The sequence below is a fragment of the Corticium candelabrum genome, chromosome 1, assembly GCF_963422355.1.
Source record: "Corticium candelabrum chromosome 1, ooCorCand1.1, whole genome shotgun sequence".
NCBI classification, from domain to species: Eukaryota; Metazoa; Porifera; class Homoscleromorpha; order Homosclerophorida; family Plakinidae; genus Corticium; species Corticium candelabrum.
Genome location: NC_085085.1, coordinates 2,023,448 through 2,042,607, shown reverse-complemented (window position 1 = coordinate 2,042,607; position 19,160 = coordinate 2,023,448). Strand labels below are relative to the sequence as shown.

Here is a 19,160-nt window from a genome sequence, read left to right as displayed (position 1 = left end):
TCTGGAGGGTCAACTTGAAGCTTCCAGGGCTATTCTTTCGCGAAAAGATGTATTTGTTTTCATACTTGAAGACTTCTCGAAGGGTAGACGGTAGTTTCATGTCAAGATCAACCCCTTCCCTTGCCATTGCGCGCTTTTTGCTACAGAGTCTAGTCTGCGCACAAACGCTAATGGCCGCGTGTGAACTACGTAGAAGGTCATCACTCCGGATCCGCCACTTGTAGATCTCAGACTACAAGCCTACACGAAACCCGTCACCAACACTCCATAGTCTTACCTTTTCAACATGCTTCAGTTGTCTGCAAGTGCTGGATATGCCACAAACACCAAACAATGGTCATAGCATCCCGTGTGATACGTTTATTGGATTAGACTAACGCTAATCTGATTTTGAAGTTACGGGACACTTGATGACGTTGGGGGTAACACTTAGTGAGCATTTAGAAAGGAGATATGGCAGGAAGTAGGCGGGATGATCCCAGACTCTCTCGCGCCTGGAATTGTCATACGGGCACCGGACAAGACTAGCGCGAGAGAGTCTGGGGACAAGGCTACACTTAGCCGCCCTCGAGGATTTCACACGCGCGCAATCAGGTGCTAGTGCACCTAGCATAACCAATTATTGCTAAGCCAATCAGAATTTACAACCGAGATTCGGGTTGGAGAAGCTGATTGGCTAAGAAAGGCTATTTCCGAAATCATTTTAGTATCGACTTGGTCCAGACTAGAGTTCGCGCGCTCTCTAGTCTGGAAGTTCGAGGCTAGGCATGCGCGTGCACTTCTTTTGCAGGTGGCAGTTTGCAACAACGCAAGACGGGAGGTTTGTGAAGGAAAGTCAGCACGTGCGAAGCTGCGACCGACCTCATTGGTTGTCTGACGGGGCGCTCGAAAAACTTGTGGCAGATTGATGAGAGGAGAGCGGTTGTCTAGAGAGGTGAGTGAGACGCGCAACGTTTTCTTTCTGCCAACTCGTCGATGTATCCCGGCAGAATATCTTGTTGAATTTCTCGTTTGTGCGAAAGAGCTTTGTCCCCCCGCACAAGCACACAAGAAATTACTAAGACTGACAGTTTGATCTTGTATGAGAAGGTTAGGGAAAAGAGATGAGCGCGACACACAATCACGGTTTCTCTTATTTGCTTGTAAACCAGGTTGTTGCGTTGAGGGTGAAGGTTCATACAGGTGAGTTATGGAGGAGGAGACATACCGGACGTGCTTGTGGTCGCTTGCCTAAAGACGATGAATAATAGTACACAGGTGTGCCCGTATGTACAGTCAGGATTGGTACTTGAAGGTTTGTGAACCTCATTTACAAATTCTTTTTTACTTTTCCTGACTTTTTATTAGTATCCATACCAAGAAAATGACTTTGATTTGATTGCACTATGAAACAAAATAGCAGATTTTGAATTTACTCTTTGTAATGTTTAGAAATTCAGTCAAACCCAAAATACAAAGAAAGCAAAGGTTTGTGAATCCCTCATAAAATTTTATTTAGACCAGTTTGTCTTTAGCAATTTGATTCCATTTTGGTACTAGTTTTGTCCTACAAGTTTTCTTATTGTTTGAGCAATAGATGTTGAATGAATGTAATTCTTGCTGAAGATGATTGCTGGTAGGAACGATTTTATTTATGCCACAAAAATGGGGTCGAGTGAGAGACTCAAACAGATGGTTATCGAGTGTGATTAAGTTAATTAATCATTAAATTAAACCAAGGAGGGATACAAGAATATATATCCAATCATTTGAGCATTCATCAGTCGACACAATTTGTCAAGTCGTGTACAAGTGGTGACCACTAAAAATGACTTCGGTGCTCACTGTGCTGGCGGGCCAGCTAACATTACTCAGAGATTTATGAGCCGCATCATCCAAGAAGTCAAAAACAACTTGTGCATGACATCCAAGACTCTTAGGATCTGATAAAGTGTCCAGAGTTGATGTGCACGTATCTACATGCAGTTTGTAAAACATTGAACAAAACTGGCTTGTGTGGAAGAGTGGCAAGGATGAACCACTTCTCTCAACAAAGCATTGACAAATACGATTAAAGTACGCCAAACAACACGTTGACAAACCTATTCAGTTTTGGGAAACATTTTTATGGACGGACGAAACAGATTGGGCTATTTAGGGTGCGTTCGAATACTAGTTCCAGTTCTAGAACTGGAACTACCAGAACTGTCAGAACTGTTGGAACTCTTAGTAGCAAACGAGCGCTTGGAACTGTCAGCAAGTTGAGCATGTGCAAAGGCTCATACTTCCGGTATTTTACAAAACTTGCATGGAGCAGTTGGATGCTTGAAACTTTATGTTTGGATGCTAACTCAAACTGAAGTTTGAGTTAGCGTCAGGTCGAGAATACGGCAGCCGGAGGAAGCTGCAAGAAAGCTGATTAATTTGAACAATGACCCGACAACAAGAAGAAAGTGTGGTCCCTTCACCAAGGCCAGCTTTTGAAAGGACATGCGTATTTTTTGCCACTTTCCTGTCTATCTGAGTATTGCTAGTGCGCTGTACTGATGTGAATGTTTCTGTCAACGTCTACGTCTCGTTTTGCAAGCGTCTTGCAGCGAAAGTGTCAAAGCTGTCGTTCTAGCGCTAACTCAAAGTTACCATATTAGGATAGTGGCTTCGCCTCTTACTATTACAACGATATCACCCCACCCATGCCTACTAGTATGAGATGGACGCTCCATCTTCTCTCTTTCTATTCTCCTGGTTGAATACATTACTGTACTCACAAGTGCACGTGTCATCTAGTTGCAGAGCAAATAAGCAAACATGTCTGCACGCCAAGTCGCTATCAAACGTTGTTAGCAGGGCATCACGGACACGTGTATGCATGCATGAAGCCAAGCAGTGTTTTTGTGATGACGTGGCAGTGCCCTTTAGGGCGGGATCAATTTACGTGTCAACACTCGAGTTGTCAATTCTGTCATCAGCGACGGCCAATGAGAACATGCCAATCACTCATACATACTGTGGGCAGGTTTGTCAATGAAGTTCGGCACGTGCAAGCAACAAGCTCATTTTGTGGTTGTGTGAGCGGGCGGACACAAACATGCAGCAGCAGCAGCAGCAGCGGCGACGAAAGTGCATGTAGTGGAGAGTGGGTGTAGAGGTGAGTGAGACGTGCAACGTTTCTTTCTGCCAACTCGTCGATATATCCCGGTAGAAGATCTCGTTGAATTTCTCGTTTGTGCGAAAGAGCTTTGCCGACCGCACAAGCACACAAGAAATTACTAAGACTGACGGTATGATCTTGTATGAGAAGGTTAGGGAAAAGAGATGAGCACGACTCACGATCACGGTTTCTCTTATTTGCTTGTAAACCCGTCTACTGGCTAAGACTTTCACGTCTTGACGTGTTTGTGATGCTATCGTGCATTTGCAATTTGAGGTTATAGGGTGTATTGTAGACAGTAGCAAACCCGGGTTTTGCTGTGCTATCATGCGCAAGGTGTGTTCTCACATGTTGAGCTCATCCAGTTGCCTCTAGTTAGCTGTGTGAACTCTAGCAGACTGCAACCGATTGTGTCATGTACTCAAGCTACGCTACTCAATTCCTGTGCAAGAATTGAAACGTCTTTCAACCACTTTCCGTCTTCGAGTGCCTTCTCTAGGTGTAGGGACCAAATGCATGTGATAGAACAGCAACAGTTGCCTGAATCTACGGATGTGACAACATCTTTTACTACAGAATTCCGCAATTCGTGCTGCGGATTCGATTTGCTCAAGAAAAAACTGCCAGAGCAACACAAAATAGAGCAATCTTCTTTGATTCATTGCTGTGATATGCAGTATGAATAAACTGGAATGTTTTGACAAACACTAAACCCAGCACTATCCATATATTTCCGAAGGCGTAGGCTAGCCTACTGTAACTCACATTCCTGTTGTAAACTGACCTCATTATTGTAATTGGTCAGTAGCAAACCCATTTATTTCTAAACCCTACTAGTGTGAACACAGCCAGTATGAGAGAGTTAATTGGTGGGATGTTAGAGATTAGAGCAAATGGATTGTTAGATTGTGATGTGAGTAAAGGGTTGATGTGGTTGTGTACTGATTGGATTGAGAGCACGTGTTGAGTGAATTGTCGTTTGTTAATGAAATTGGAAGGATTTATTGTTATTGATGTGTTACTGTGATGTTAGAATGAGTGAGAGAGGCATCACAACATTGAATCGCCAACTAGAGGTTGCTGTAAGGAATAGCGAAGGTGATGAGATTGACAGATTGTTGAGTCTAGGAGCTTCACCAAATGCTTGTAGTGATTCAGTATGTTATTGATTGATTGACTCGTTTTATTGTTGTTTACAACAACTCACTCTAATGTAGGGACGGCCTGTATTGTTGGATGCTTGTTTCTATGGTTTCTATTCTGTATGTAAGCTGCTAGTGAAGAGAGGGGCAGATGTGAACAAAACTTATTCTGGGGTAAGTGTTGAGAGCGAATGAATGAATGAAGAGAATGAGATTTAAATGATGTGATGAGATTTGTGATAGGATGGATATTACAGTAGGGACAAACAATTAAACACAATTATTGTCATTGCAGGGTGAGACTGCTCTAATGATGGTAGCAGAGAATGGTGATGATGAAATGGTCAACTTCCTTTTATCGTCAAATGCTGATGCTGGACAGAAGGATGGGGTGAGTGTATGTGATGCAGTTTGATGTGGTGATGTGTGAGTATGAGAAGTTATGTTTTAAAATGAATGTATTAATAACGTAAACTAGCAGAGTCCTTCTGCATTGCCCATGTAATACAGATGTATGTATATAAAGGTGTAGTGTGTTTGCTTACTTGACCATAACCTCGAAAAGGGGCTCAATGAAACACATGCAGCCAACAGCCGATTAGACTGTTCTTCTAGCTGAGCAGCCTGTTTTTCATCCAGGAAAGATTAGTAGGTATCTAGTTTTTAAGCAAGTTACTAAGTTTCCATATTAAGGTAATGTCCTTGAAAAGGTTGCATTTTCTTTTCCTTTCATACAATCATGCACTGCATACGTTTGTATTTTTGTATTTGCTGCAAACTGTCATCTTAAGGCAATCATTGTGATGCTTTGATGGAAAGAAGCGGCCTGCACACAGTCAAATGGCAATAAGGCAAAAGAGGAGGCAATGAAAGCCATGCAGCTAACAAATGATTGGACTGACACTGTTCTTCTTAAAAGGGTGAAATTAGTCTGTGTGCAGAGTGTCTATACCAATTGAGTTAGTAGTTTTAGCACATACACACACGCACGCACGCGAGCTTGCACACACAAACACACACACACACACACACACACACACACACACACACACACACACACACACAAATGGACAAATGTCAATCTCTCCATGTCATTCGACGTCGACCTTAAGAGACAGGGCTTCCCGTGCCTACATCGAGGCTTAGGGTCAGCGCTACAATCCACCTGGAGCTTGGCTGGGTGCACTGACAATAGTGCAGCTCTGGGACTGGACATCAAGTCCCACAAGTACCCATCTGCTGCTCGGTGTTGTACAGTAGTCATGTCCACCCCAGTCAATGACCAGGTACTCATTTATACTCCTGATTCGAGAGAAGCAATTGTGTTTAAGTTTCTTGCTTAAGAAATTAAGGAAATTATGCCATAGATCGCCATCACTGTGACTTGAACCTGCAACCCTGCAAAGTCTCAGATGTTTTCATTCTCCAAATGCACTCTAACCAATTGAGCTACAGCACCACACACACACACACACACACACACACACACACACACACACACACACACACACACACACACACACACACACACACAAATAATGCCTTTTTTATCATATTGTCATGTATAAAACTGTGCTTATTTTTGTTTAAGCTGAAATGACGAGCTCTGGAATACCACAGCCTTCCCATCAGTAATTAGCCAAGGTCATCTAACTGCTATAAACAATCTCTTAGCTCACAGCAGTATTCATCGTTTATTGGTGAAGTGGCAACATGACAACATTAAAGGAACTGTACCAGACCCTCTCCCACTGTCTGGATGTTAAAAAGGGGAGAGGCTGGCTAAGGGAGACTAACCTGGATGGCCATACAGCTATTACACTTACACTTGCATTGAGACATCACAAACCATCACGTTTGTGATTGGCTCAAAATCAACGTCATTTCCATTCGCTTGACCAACACACATCTCAACACAGTAGAGTACACATAGAAAGGGTCTCATCCCAGTTATGGTGGCTTAATAATGTGGTTGTGAATGATATTTGATATTGGAAAGTGTTGATTGTGTGTATGGTGGAGCAGGAGATGTAGATGAGTGTTTTACTAGCAGACATGGTGTTGTGTTATGAGTAGTGATGGATAGTCTGCTGGCAGTTGTATTGCATTGATTGCTTGTTGGACAATTAACACATTGCTAATATTCATTGTATATGGTCAGTTTGGTAGGACTGCATTTGATTGGGCTATGTTAAGAGATCACATGTCAACAGCTGGTCGTTTGGTGTTGGCAACTCAAAGAGTAGAAGATGTTACAGTTAAGGTGTGTGACAGTCAGTTGTGTTGAGAGAATGAAATGAATGTGTGTGAGTGTGTGGTGTGTATAGAGTCTTCCTCGTGTGTTGCATTGGGCATATGAGAACAAGAGAGATGATGTGATAAAAACAATTGTTAAACTGGGAACAGAAATGAAGGATGACGTGAGAAATAGAATTTGTGAATTATTTCTGTGACATTTATTGTATTGTTGATGCAGTCGGGACGAACTTTACTGCACTATGCTGCTCAGTATGACAGTCGTGATGTGGTTGAGTTTCTCTTGGCCAACAAGGCAGATGCTGATGCTTCAGACAAGGTAGGTGTAGTGACAATCAAATATCAAATGTTAGGTAGGTGTAGCAACAATTAAGTTAAGTTGGATAAACTAATCAAGTATTTACTAAACTGTTTTGTCTGCTTAGAAATGAGGTAAAGCAATTTGTTTGTATTACAAAATATGCATATTATTTGCTGTCTTAGGTATTGTGCTATTTACCAACAATTGAGATTTAAATTGTTGTAAAGTCTTAAAATAGATGTATGGAAATGTCCATAAAATGTAAAGTGCATTTTGTGTAAGACTGCTGTGGGGCTGTCGTTCGAGCAGAGGCAGTTATTGTATAATTGTATTGGTCAAGGCTATGAATTAGAAGCAACAAAGTTGAAGCACGTATCACTAAATCTTTTCTATTTTCAACACTCAACAAGAAAAGCAGCCACTCTTAAGAGCATTGTAAAAGCACACAGTTGTCAGGAACAGATACAATGTAACTCACTAGCTTGTGTTGGCTAGGAATGTATTGTGCTATTATTGTCAGGCATCAAGTGTGGTCTCAATATAAACGTGAGTGGGTACACAGTGACACAAGCATATGTGAGTATGACATCTACACGTTGCTTTTTGGGTGACACAAGGATGTTGGTTTCATGTAGACTCGTGCCCAGTCCTCCTCCGCGCTAGGTTGCTTACACCACGTGCGCTAGCTGTCACGTGTGTATAGGTCCATGTGGTTTCACACGTGTGGTTGGCTTAAGCACGGTGGAGGACTGGGACCATGCTTCGTCACGTGACATGCTTTGAGTCTAATTAAGTTATTTAGCTCAGCCCCCTGGTCTCAGCTAAGATTTCTAATAGTTTGCAGAGGCTCTGCTAAACGACACAGCAGGTGGTAGATTAGCAAGAGCCTAACAACTTGCCTACAACCGGTCAGTCGCCTGGCCTCACAAATCAACGCCATCATGCACATGCACGATCCTCCTCGCAAAACTGCGCCGGCTAGCAGAGTATAGCGTAGGATAACGCAGCCCATGACGGACATATTTCGTACAGCTGGCTACTTTCACAAATCTAGAGCACACGCCTACGCATAGCTAGTTGAGCGCCAATTTCAAATGGGACACGTTGAGAAGCTGTGTGGCGTACTGCGAGAGGTCTATGGATACCCTTCACTGCGCAGAGGCCAGCTTGAAGCATCCGTCGCCATCATGCAGGGCCAGGACGTTGTCGTTCGGATGACTACGGGCAGTGGAAAGTCCCTGTGTTACCAACTGCCAGTCTTAGCGCTGGAGAAGTGTTGCCTTGTCATCAGTCCTTTGAATTCGCTGATGAATGACCAGGTGCATTAGAAATATCTAGACGTTCGATCCTAGTTTGCTAACCAGATTAATGATTAGGTTGAAACTCTAAAACAATTACAAGTGCCTGCAGCTGCTATTCCACTCAGGTCTCGGTCACTGACTGCTGGCCAAGCAGCTCAGTACATTACCAGTAACAAATTCAGTGAGTTCAAATATCTTTAGTTCAAGTACCTACAATGCATCTATGAGCTTAATTAATGGCCCACATTCTATAGTCTTCATGTCCCCTGAGACTGCTCTTAGCAAGGTCTGGCTGGAGTGTTTCAGCAAGTCTCAGTGCAATAACTTAATTGGATTAATTGCTGTGGATGAAGCACACTGCATCTGTGACTGGTACCATTACACGTATTCGACCATTGCTTACATGACCCTTATAATGTGTTATAGGGGTAATAACTTCCGACCGCAATTCAAAGAATTGCGAAAACTTAGGAGTTTTCTCCAATGTCCTGTTATGGCAATGACTGCTACAGCACCTAGCAAAATGCTGAGAGAGATTAGCCAGTCTCTCTGTATGACCAGAAAAGTGCTTGTTTCATACCCACTGGATCGGCCCAACATCTTTTTGTATGCAAAGAAGACACCTCAGAGCCAGGTTGTTGCATTATATTGTCAGCTGCAAGGTCATGCACATTGTAATTATCACATTGACCTTTACCTGCAGAAGGCCATTCTATCCTTGCTGTTTGGGTTAACGTCACTTGAGAGTTTCCCCAAAACTATCGTTTATGTTCAGCGGAAAGTGAAAGCAGTAAAGTTATGGCAATGTCTATCATCAAGAGGTTTGCAAGTTGGCCTCCATCATTCCAGCCTCAGAGCTGACACCAGAAGGCAGGTGGAAATGCAGTTTAAAACTGGCAAGATTTTGGTGGTAATAGCCACAATTGGCTTTGGCATGGTGAGAAGTCCCCATTCCATACAGTATAGGGTAAAGTAGACTAGTACATTGATCTCCAAGTGTTGTTGGCAGGGCATTGACATTCCTGATGTTCACATGGTAGTGAATTTGGGATTACCATCTACTATTGAAGAGTGGTTTCAAGTAGGTTGTTGCAGTTCTAATGTGGTAACATTAGCAATCATTGCTCTGGTGCAGATGATAGGAAGAGCAGGAAGAGATGGCCATAAGTCAACTGCAGCCATTGTGTTCCATCCCAAAGAACTCAGAAAAAAGACCAAGGACATCCGCATCAACAGCATCCTAGGAGGAGGCTGCATTAGAAGAGGCCTTCTGACTGCCCTAGACTCCGAAGAAATTCCTGTCCGTTGCGAATCCAGCCCATGCTGCACAGGATGCACAGAAGTAACCATAGACCCAAATGGCTATATCGTGCCACAACAGACTCACCGCACATGTTCAGCTCGCCGTTCCAGAAAACACAAACGGCGAGACGTGAGTAACTCTTAGTCAGTCAGTTCCTGTAGCTGCTCCAAGAAACTGTTTGCGATTTTCAGGTGACGGATGCAGAAAAGAGCATACTCTTTGAGGCCCTGGCTTCATGGCGAGAGAGAACCTTCGAAAGGAATGGCAGAGCCTTCTTGGGGCCCCAGTCAATTGTCACAAACCGAACTATTAGGGAGATAGTTGACAATTGTGGCAATTTTTTGGAAGTAGAAGACCTGTCCGCTGTCTCAAATTTGGACCAACGCTACTCCTCTGAGATACATTCTGTCGTTAGGAACGCCCTCGAAGAACACTACATTGACAGTCCACAAAAACGCCACAAGAGGAGCATGAAACGAAGCTTAACATCGGAGCAAGCAACTGATTCAAGCGCAAAGCGAAGGCCACTTGGAGACATGCAACTTGCTCCACCCGCAGCCAATGACGCGCATGCCCAGAGATAGAAGTAGTGAAATAATTGTGTAATTACACAGAAGAATTTCGTAGCATAATTTCCGAGACTTCGTCTGTTCCAATACTACCGCGAGTACGGTATCACAGTAATCGCCGGTACATACGTATAGATAGCATGCACTGTGAGAACGTCACTATTAAAATAAATAGAAATACATGCAGTTATGGGCTGCAATTTTGAACACTCTCTATTAGCCCAACTGCATGCTGTAACACACTCCTACTAAAAGAGCAACTACTATAGCGACCACTGATGGTCTCGCTCGATATGCATGCAGCCCCAACATAAAAATCAACACAACAACTAGAAAGGTGGTGCTGTTGCCTTTATATTTACTAATGACCCTAGCATTCCACATCTTCTATAAGCACTTCCGGCTCTAGCTCATATTCTGCCTGAGAGTCACAGTCCTCAGATAGATCGGAGTCAATGTCACATGACCTAGTTAAGTAAGCCTTCAACCATCCTTGCTCCAACTTTTCAAGTCCTTTCTCTCTTGGATCTGGCTTGGTGACTTTGCCTTTACGTCCTTCTACTTGAGCTGCAACCCCACTGGCATTTATGGCTGCACTCATAAAAAAAACATCGTTCTCAGCTGAGGGTGTTGTATGAGCCCTTTGACTTAGTGTTGATGACAGCTCAGTCCCTGCCTTGTGAGCAGCTTCCATCAAAAACAAGGCAGTCCTAGATATGACCTTGACATGGTCAAACGAAAATGTTGGTGCTGATGACATAGCATTCTTCATGATCCTATACACAACATTCTGAATAACTGACAACTGACTGCATGATGCAGCTATGCAGCTATGCCACTTACAAGTTGTAATGCTCCAACATTTGGTCAATTGGCTTGCCTCCTCCGCTTTCGCCTGTCATATTGACTGTCCTGTTATAGGTCTGTATGTAGGCCATGGATGGTGACCAGTCAGCTTTCAAATTAGCTAACAGGTTTGCTGCCTCTGTAGAATAATTCCTTCGCCCAGACCCAAGAAACATGACAAGCCAGTACTTCCACGCTGAAATAATTCTAGGACCGTCTTCTCGTCTGATGGAGTCCCTTAGTCGTAGATAAAGAAATCCCATATACAATAAACGTCTATGCAACATGTACAATTCATCAACTTTGGTGAGCACCAAAGGAGACTCGCAGGGGAGCACAGAGCATTGGACAATCTTTTCAGCCTTGCACCGCAGCCATGAATGCGTCTTCTTTGTGGAGTCAGCTATGTTGTCTGAAGGCGAATGTAAGTTGAAATGATTTGTGATTGCTGCCAGTAGATGAGCTTCAAATGCATGTCGAAGAAACTCATCTCCCACATTAAAGACTTTGACATCTCGTCCCACCTGCCTTCTTCCACTGATATCTTTTAAATGACAGAGAGAGCCGCTGTCTCTCTCAGAGCCCCAGGTAGTCATAAAAATAACTCGTAAACATTCCCAAGCAAAGTGGAAATCTCCTAAACAGGGAGATGCACCACATGTCTAAACTTTAAGACGGTTAATTCCTCACTCACCAGGACATTCACACGCCCAATGCAGCTTATGCTCAGGATCTTTCTCAAATGATCGCATCAGTTTGGCCCCTCTAATATTACTACATGTCTTCTGATCACCAACCACAGCCTAGACAAAAGTTTTAGTCACTAACAGTACCACACTTTCTTTCCACTTTCCTGCGCATTAATTATTAATTTAATAAACACTAATACTACTAGCAGATTCAAACCTAACTAACGCAAACTTAACAACAATGCTTTCAAGTTGAAACAATTACCACGCATGCCAACTGACTCAAAATGTTCTCAATTGTTAGATGCTGCTAAAACATTAATTACAGGCTTGAATGGGACCACTATTGTTCAGCCATTATGCTCGAGATCATACAGCATGCTGCCTGCAGATTTGCATGAGTATAATTAACTATTATTCAAACTGCTTGCAGTGCAATGTGAAAAGTCAAAGATTCATTCCTCTAATGGTTATTTTCAAGTTAACCAATACAAGGTTGACATAGATACTATACAATGAAAAAGACAAAATTTAATGTTCAGATTTTAGCTTATCACTTGTAAAACTTATAAGCCCCACAGAGGTAATGTATTCTGATTTATAGTCGTAAATAAGGTATTAAGAGTGGTGGAAGCCCCCTAAAATTCAAAATTTGCGCATAAATTGTCCATAGGTAAATAAATTAACACAAAGCCAAAATTATTACCTCTTAATTAAACAAGCAATGAACAGAACATAAACAGCCTTATAAAATCTGAACACGTTGACAATGCATAGGATTACAAACCTGCATATCAGGTTTCTCTTTTCTAGTATCCCTATAAAAATGTTCCAGGATCATAATGTTGTTGTCAGTGGAGGCCTCATCAATGTCCAGGATTTCCAGTGGCACAATCTGTGACTTTGAGGAAGGAATTCTAGGGTGATGTCGTTTCTCCCTCTTAAGGTGGGACAGGCATTCGAGTTTCTCCACCATGAATGCCATGACAAACTCCACTGCGTCAAGCATGAGTGTCTCGTCATCTTCTTTACTAGGAAGTAAGTCTTCTTTATGAAGCTCTGACCGCTTTTTCTGCAATTAAACACAGCATGGTTAGTGTGAGACAATCGAGTTGACCACAGCAGAATCTCTCTGGTATACACTACAGTGTACACACCTGTGGTCCAGCATCCCAACTGGGAGGAGAGTTTTTCACTTTGATAACTAGTCTTGTGGTCAAGTTCCACATAGTGGCTGACACACCTGCAGTTACATAACAGACTGTCAGTCCTAGCTATACAAATAATATATACAAAGTTGTTACATAAGATAATACTCTCTTAGGCCATGCATGCCTTGTATTTCTACATCTGCCCATTGATCAATCTGTTTAGTAATCAACACTAAATTTCTGTGTACATGGCTGTGCCTGTACACATTCCACCTCCAGTCATAAGTTCTGAAAATAATTTGCTGTAATATTGGAGTACTTTAATTAAATAAGTTAGGCCAGAAATTAAAAGTGATTGAATGACAATCAGTAAAGTAAATGTTCTGTGTGACAGCTATAGATTCACCAGTTAATTAATTGACTTACCGTTTCTTTCATGACGCACACCTTTGTACAAATTCAGATTGTCATACACCCAGATGTGTGTTTCTTTCGTGAGCTGCTGTACATCCTGGTAATCATTCGCCAAGTTCTTTAGACGTCGCCAAACCTGTTGATACGATTGTGAGACGCCAAGATGGTTGAGGTCTGCAATTGCTTGTTTTCCTGCACCGCGAGCAACAAGCATGTAGGCTGTTAGGAGTGCCATCCCACTGCTTTGGCGATCTCTAAACTTCAGTGCCACAGTGCCGGTGATGAGAGCCTGCAGGCGTGTGCTGTCAGCCTCCTCGTCGGCTTTCCCTTTGACCAGCGCTTGCAAGATGCCAAACAAATGAGGGCTTTGACGACGCATCGTGTCTTCGATGTCTTTCACGGAAAAACGGCGTAAATCTTGCCACGAAACAGGCCCTCGACCAAGAGAACAGCAGTCGGACTCCCGCAAACGTTCCATCTCGGACGACAGAGTCGTTTCTACTAATTGCCAATTGATTGGCGTCTCCGCATAATCTCTTGAGACATGTTGCTTCGCTGGAGTTGGACAAGTTCCGCTTGCTTGATTCGAATCTTGTCGATTTCTCCTTGTGACTCCTACAGGTCAAACAGGCACTCTGCACGTGCACACCTCTTCTACGTATGCGTATCTTACTTGCATAAGGCGAGGGGTGATTCCGCAAGTCTGAAGCGTCAGTAGACTGTGCTATAGCTCCAACAGAGACTGGTGCGAAGGCAATACCATCGTAGACGTATGTTTTGGTGGCATGGTCCATCCTGTGGCGAGCTTCCGGGAAAGCTTGTCTCACAATACGAGCCACCTCGACGTGACTGATATTAGCTTGAAATTGGTTCAACAAAATCTGCTGGACGTAACTAACAGGGACGCCTGAACGCGGTGCTCTGGCAGATACAGGGATCAGGACCCGTCGCAGCCTTTTGAAAAAGAGAGGCTTTACCTTCACGTACACGTGTGGCTCGACAGATATCTAGAAGGTTTAGGCGCGCGCGAATGCACATGTACTTACCATTGAGACCGCTCTTCTCGAAAGTCCTTCTCTAATCGCAATCTCACGGACATGAACACCGTCAACAAGTTATCGACACGTAATGGCTTAGTGGCTCTATAATTGTTGTGTACTTAGTCTTTCTAATTGTGTGATTGTGCATTACAAAAGCCCTCCTACGGAAACTATCATGCTAAATAGAAGTAGTATCTACCAATCACGTCACGCCATTTCGGTCACGTTACAAACATGTTTGTCACGTGACAAAGCATGGTCCCAGTCCTCCACCGTGCTTAAGCCAACCACACGTGTGAAACCACATGGACCTATACACACGTGACAGCTAGCGCACGTGGTGTAAGCAACCTAGCGCGGAGGAGGACTGGGCACGAGTCTAGGTTTCATGGTATTGAGAGTCAAAGGCCTTTTTCAAATAGGGACTTATTCAAACTTTAATGTTGTCAACAAGCACGTTTTAGTCTTCTTGTCATAATAACGACATATTTGTGAAGAAGTGAAAAACTATAAAATTGTGGCATCTCTAGCCTAGTTTACATTATGTCTCAACCATTTTCTTTGCCAATTCGTGGCCCAAATCAATTGTAATGGAAGTGGAATTTAGTGTAGCTGTAGTAATTCATATTTTGTATTGTCTTCAAACATTTGACTTGATCATCTTATCTTATTTGTGTGTGTTATGTTGTCAGGATGGTAAGAGACCATACCAACTGGCTGATGGTGAACTAAGAAGACGACTGAAGAAAGCAAGAGTGAGAAGTTTATGTAGTGAGATATGGTGGTATGTGTAGAATGGATGGTTTGTATTGTCAGGATGAACAGAAGTATGCTGTTCTGTTTGCTGAGGGCACAGTGAGACCAGAAATCATCAAGTTGTGTTTCATCGGTTCAGAAGGAGCAGGAAAGACGACACTCATGGAGGCTCTCAAACGAGGATGGTTCAAACGAATTTTCACAAACGAGAATCAAGCAGACGACCCGGATTGCGAAGAGGAACGCACGATTGGTATCAACGTGATGATAGCCCTTATTCCAGGAGTGGGTCTGGTCTCACTGTGGGACCATGCAGGTCAAAAGCAGTTCCACAAAACCCATGGCCTCTTCTTCTCTGCATCCAACTCGTTCTTCATCTTGCTAGTGAGTCTAGTGAGAGGAAAGGAGAGACGACGGTTCAGCGATGAGGAGTTGCTACATGATCTTCAGTACTGGCTGTCATTTCTCAGATCCAGTTTGGATGGAGAGTTTATACCCACAGTGTTGATAATGGCCAGTCGAGGAGATTATTATCGTGATGGTCAGCGTGTCTTGCAGCGTGTGGTCGACTACATTCGTGAGCTGTTCAAAGGCAAGATCAACATCATTCAAGAATGTTTGGTTATCGACTGCAGGAGGAGCAAATCTCCTGAAATGAAACAACTGAAGAAGTTGTTAAGTGGCATTAAGCAGCAACTTGAGGAGGTGACCAAAACTAATTCTATTGGACTTATTTGCTAGCTAATTCAGATATTTATGTTACAGTCTGCTCCTCTGTATCCTCGTCTTTGTCAGCCAGTCGTGTCCAAGTTGCTTCCTTCTCTTCGTAAGAAGCAAGAAGATCCATTCATGGAGACGGCAACACTTATGAAGATGATTGAGCAGGAAGCATGTCCAGGACAAGAGAAGGAGGTTGTAGAGAAGGTAGTTGATTTTCTGGATCATTCAGGAGAGGTGAGATGACTAGCAGCTGTTTAGTCATTCAGTGTGTGTGTGTGTGTGTGTGTGTGTGTGTGTGTGTGTGTGTGTGTGTGTGTGTGTTGGGTTGCAGGTTCAACTACAGGATAGGCACAGACATAATTTTCTTACTCGACTCAGGAGTATAAATGAGTACCTCGTCAGTGACTGGGGCGGACATGACAGCTGGCTTGGCAGGAACATCATGCAGCAGACGGTTATGTGTAGGTAGGCCTTGACGTTCAGTCCCTAAGCTGTGCCATAGTCAGTGCTTTTGGCCAAGCTGCATGTGGATTGTCAGAACTGGCCCTATGCCGTTGAGGTCGTATGTTCACGGACAAGTACAGACGTAATTTTCTTGGGCAAGAAATTCACACACAGTTGCCTCTCTCGACTCAGAAGTGTAAATGAGTACCTTGTGTTTGACTGGAGATGGACTAGACCGTTGGCTTAGCAGAACATCACAGAGTATATACGGGTACTTGTGGACATGAGGTCCAGTCCCGCGGCTGTGCCAAAGTTAGTGCCCTTTGATGCTCTGGCCATGCATCAAGGGGTTCGTCAGTGCGGCCTAAAACTTCGAGTAGCGCCGGGGTCCCTACCTAGAAATAGGCAGGGGTTGCTATCTTCGGTACTTTCCAAAGGGCATATCCATTTTGTCCATTTGTGTGTGTGTGTGTGTGTGTGTGTGTGTGTGTGTGTGTGTGTGTGTGTGTGTCTGTGTGTCTGTGTGTCTGTGTGTCTGTGTGTCTGTGTCTCTGTGTCTCTGTCTCTGTCTGTCTGTCTGTCTGTCTGTCTGTGTGTGTGTGTGTGTGTGTGTGTGTGTGTGTGTGTGTGTGTGTGTGTGTGTGTGTGTGTGTGTGATCGCGAGGTATAGCATTACTTCTTTGGGCAAGGAACGTACACTCAATTGCCTCTCTCGACTCAGGAGCATCAATGAGTACTGGGACCTCTGGCTTGGCAAAATAATATTCTGCAGCAGACGAGTACATGTGGTCCTTGGCGTCCAGTCGCAGAACTGCACCATAGCTGGTGCCCAGGATGCTTTGGCCAAGCTCCAGGTGGATTGTCAGTGCTTACCCAGAGAGTCATGGTAGCACACAGAGGCTTTGTTAGGGATGGGGAGTTGTCGCCGGGTGATTAACATTTGTCCATTTTGTCTAATGTTATGATTTGTGTTTAGATTGCTGTTGTTGGTGATGTGGCTGCTCTCAATCCTGCTTGTCTACATCAATATGCCATCGGTCCTATTGTTGCTTCTGAGAATTTCAAGTGGCATGTCAAGTCAAAGAGAAATGATGGCACAGTAACAAGAGAAGAAGTGAAAACGGCAATCGATCATTACTTGAGAGATCACAAGATTGCTGTTCAACTCAACACAGATAAAGTTCTTGCTATCAACAAATCTCTTGGTATCTGCGTCAAAGTGGAAGGCAGCGACGACACGTACATGTTTCCAGCTCTCTTGCCTCCTAAGGATCTGTCTGTCATGTGGAAGAAAGATGAGAGTAAGAAAGTGTATGTCGGTCGACGTCAAGTTTGCAGCAGTCAGACGACCATCTTCAGTCCATCTACATTCTGCATGTTTCAATCTAAAGTTTGCATTACTTTGGATCAAAAGGCAAGGCTGTGGAGGGATGGACTGATCTTATCACAAGGCAATACAGTTCATAATCTCATTGAGTGTTTGGTGGCCATGATAGATCCTGTTCGTTCTGTCGACTTTGTGTGTCGAGGAGGCAAGCAAACAGAAGCAGAATGTGTTTTACTGCTGGACACTGTCATGTCTCTTTGGAGAGATATGTTAGACAGCTACAGTCCAGGCACTGAATATCAGACTGAATATCTGAGCAGAAAGCATTTGGAGGAACACAAACAACTGAAACAAGTCGTTACCTACTCTCAGAAGGAGATCAACGAAGCACAGGAAGAAGGAGCACATGCTGCTGTTAAACAAGTAGTTGGTGATGAGCTGATGGTAGAAAGTCTTAATGACCTACTGGTCGTATCCAGCAGAGCAGCGACTGGACAGTGCAATGTGACTGTGACGGCTGATATGAAACTAAATGTTTTAAGGGAATTGGGTGTAGAAGCGTCTCACTTGGATCGTACATTTCAACAAGGTAACTTGATTTTCCATCCACACATAATTGTAATAATGCTACACTGATATGAATTTTATTACCAACACACTTGATATTCCAATGTCAACAGTTCACTCATATTTAGTAACTGCATGACAATTTTGTTGTGTACAGTAGCATGGAGTTGCTGATTGTGACAATTGACTATAATTACAATTTATCAGTATATGAAGCACTAAAGTAGGCAGACAAACCATGTTGTACAAGCAACTGACTCATTTGTGCTACTACATACAAACTATTGCTTTAGTATCCATCAAAGGCACTGTGTTGTCCACTACTCTCTTTTTGCTATCTGTAATGGGGGGACATCTTCTTGCCTTACAGATAGCTAGAGGGAAGCGGTCTGGCTTCACAAGAATACCCATCCTCATGATTCTAATTTCCTGTGTCTCTAGCACATGACATGTTTTGTGTGTAGGAAACATGCCTGATTTCAAGTCTATAAGAGATGCTGTTGTTAAACACTGCAGTGGCCAGTGGTACGAGATTGGGTTGACCATATTGGGACTCAACAGTGATGAGATCAGAAGACAAACATTTGATATACCGTATTCTACTGGCAAATTGCTTGCTCTCATTGAAGCACGAAGGACTAAAGATGGAGGAAGCAAGACGGCTGAGGACTTGTTGAGGATGTGTTATGAGATATCTACACCAGTATGTGAAGAAATGAAAGTTGAATTTAAGAGGTAAACTCATATGTGAATGCTAATAGATGGTTTGATATTGACAAGATGTGTTGTCATTATTTAGCAAAACGTCGTCATCTTAGCAGAGTACCCACAGGAGGCTATGTGAGAGGCTAAGATAGTCTTCTATGTCTGATCTGTAGAAACAATTTATTGTATTGATTCAATCATTCTATTGAACACTTTAGAGTATTATTACACATTTTGTCAATTGTATGAGATTGATCAGTCGAACGATTGTTTGTCTTCCCTCAGCAAATTGTAACAAGTAGATAATAGACGTGGTTATGCTCAAGTTGTATCAACTTACCATCAGCACAGACTGACAAATGAATGATAATTTGAGTTCATACTCTCTGTTGTCTTAATTTTGTAATGACACATCACTCTATACTTTGTAAGGAACAACCAAAACTATCAACTCATGATATCTAACACAGCAAGTAGGTCATTATGGGGCGTGCATGTG

At 43.2% G+C, this 19,160-nt stretch overlaps 3 protein-coding genes across 4 annotated transcripts; 2 read left to right on the top strand and 1 right to left on the bottom strand.

Annotated features, from left to right (window-relative positions):
- The first annotated feature begins 779 nt into the window (after positions 1-779).
- Positions 780-18,991, top strand: LOC134182372 (death-associated protein kinase 1-like). Of its 2 annotated transcripts, XM_062649777.1 has the most exons (13): positions 780-934; positions 4,164-4,287; positions 4,348-4,446; positions 4,568-4,663; positions 6,434-6,535; positions 6,600-6,692; positions 6,749-6,847; positions 14,835-14,897; positions 14,959-15,603; positions 15,664-15,852; positions 17,039-17,978; positions 18,421-18,691; positions 18,756-18,991. In XM_062649777.1, exons 2-13 carry the CDS (start codon positions 4,165-4,167, stop codon positions 18,772-18,774), a joined length of 2,739 nt encoding a protein of 912 aa, XP_062505761.1. In that variant the 5' UTR covers positions 780-934; position 4,164; the 3' UTR covers positions 18,775-18,991. The 2 variants fall into 2 exon arrangements, with proteins under 2 accessions (XP_062505761.1, XP_062505755.1); XM_062649771.1 differs by lacking the exon at positions 780-934 and having other exon boundaries at positions 3,926-4,287.
- On the top strand, positions 7,924-9,269 carry LOC134190031 (uncharacterized). Its single transcript, XM_062658446.1, has 7 exons — positions 7,924-8,148; positions 8,206-8,311; positions 8,385-8,502; positions 8,557-8,764; positions 8,834-9,067; positions 9,140-9,201; positions 9,266-9,269. The coding sequence occupies exons 1-7, from the start codon at positions 7,924-7,926 to the stop codon at positions 9,267-9,269; spliced, it is 957 nt and encodes a 318-aa protein (XP_062514430.1).
- On the bottom strand, positions 10,373-11,111 carry LOC134189988 (uncharacterized). Its single transcript, XM_062658392.1, has 2 exons — positions 10,846-11,111; positions 10,373-10,778 (listed from the first exon to the last, which is right to left on the bottom strand). The coding sequence occupies exons 1-2, from the start codon at positions 11,109-11,111 to the stop codon at positions 10,373-10,375; spliced, it is 672 nt and encodes a 223-aa protein (XP_062514376.1).
- Positions 18,992-19,160: the final 169 nt, after the last annotated feature.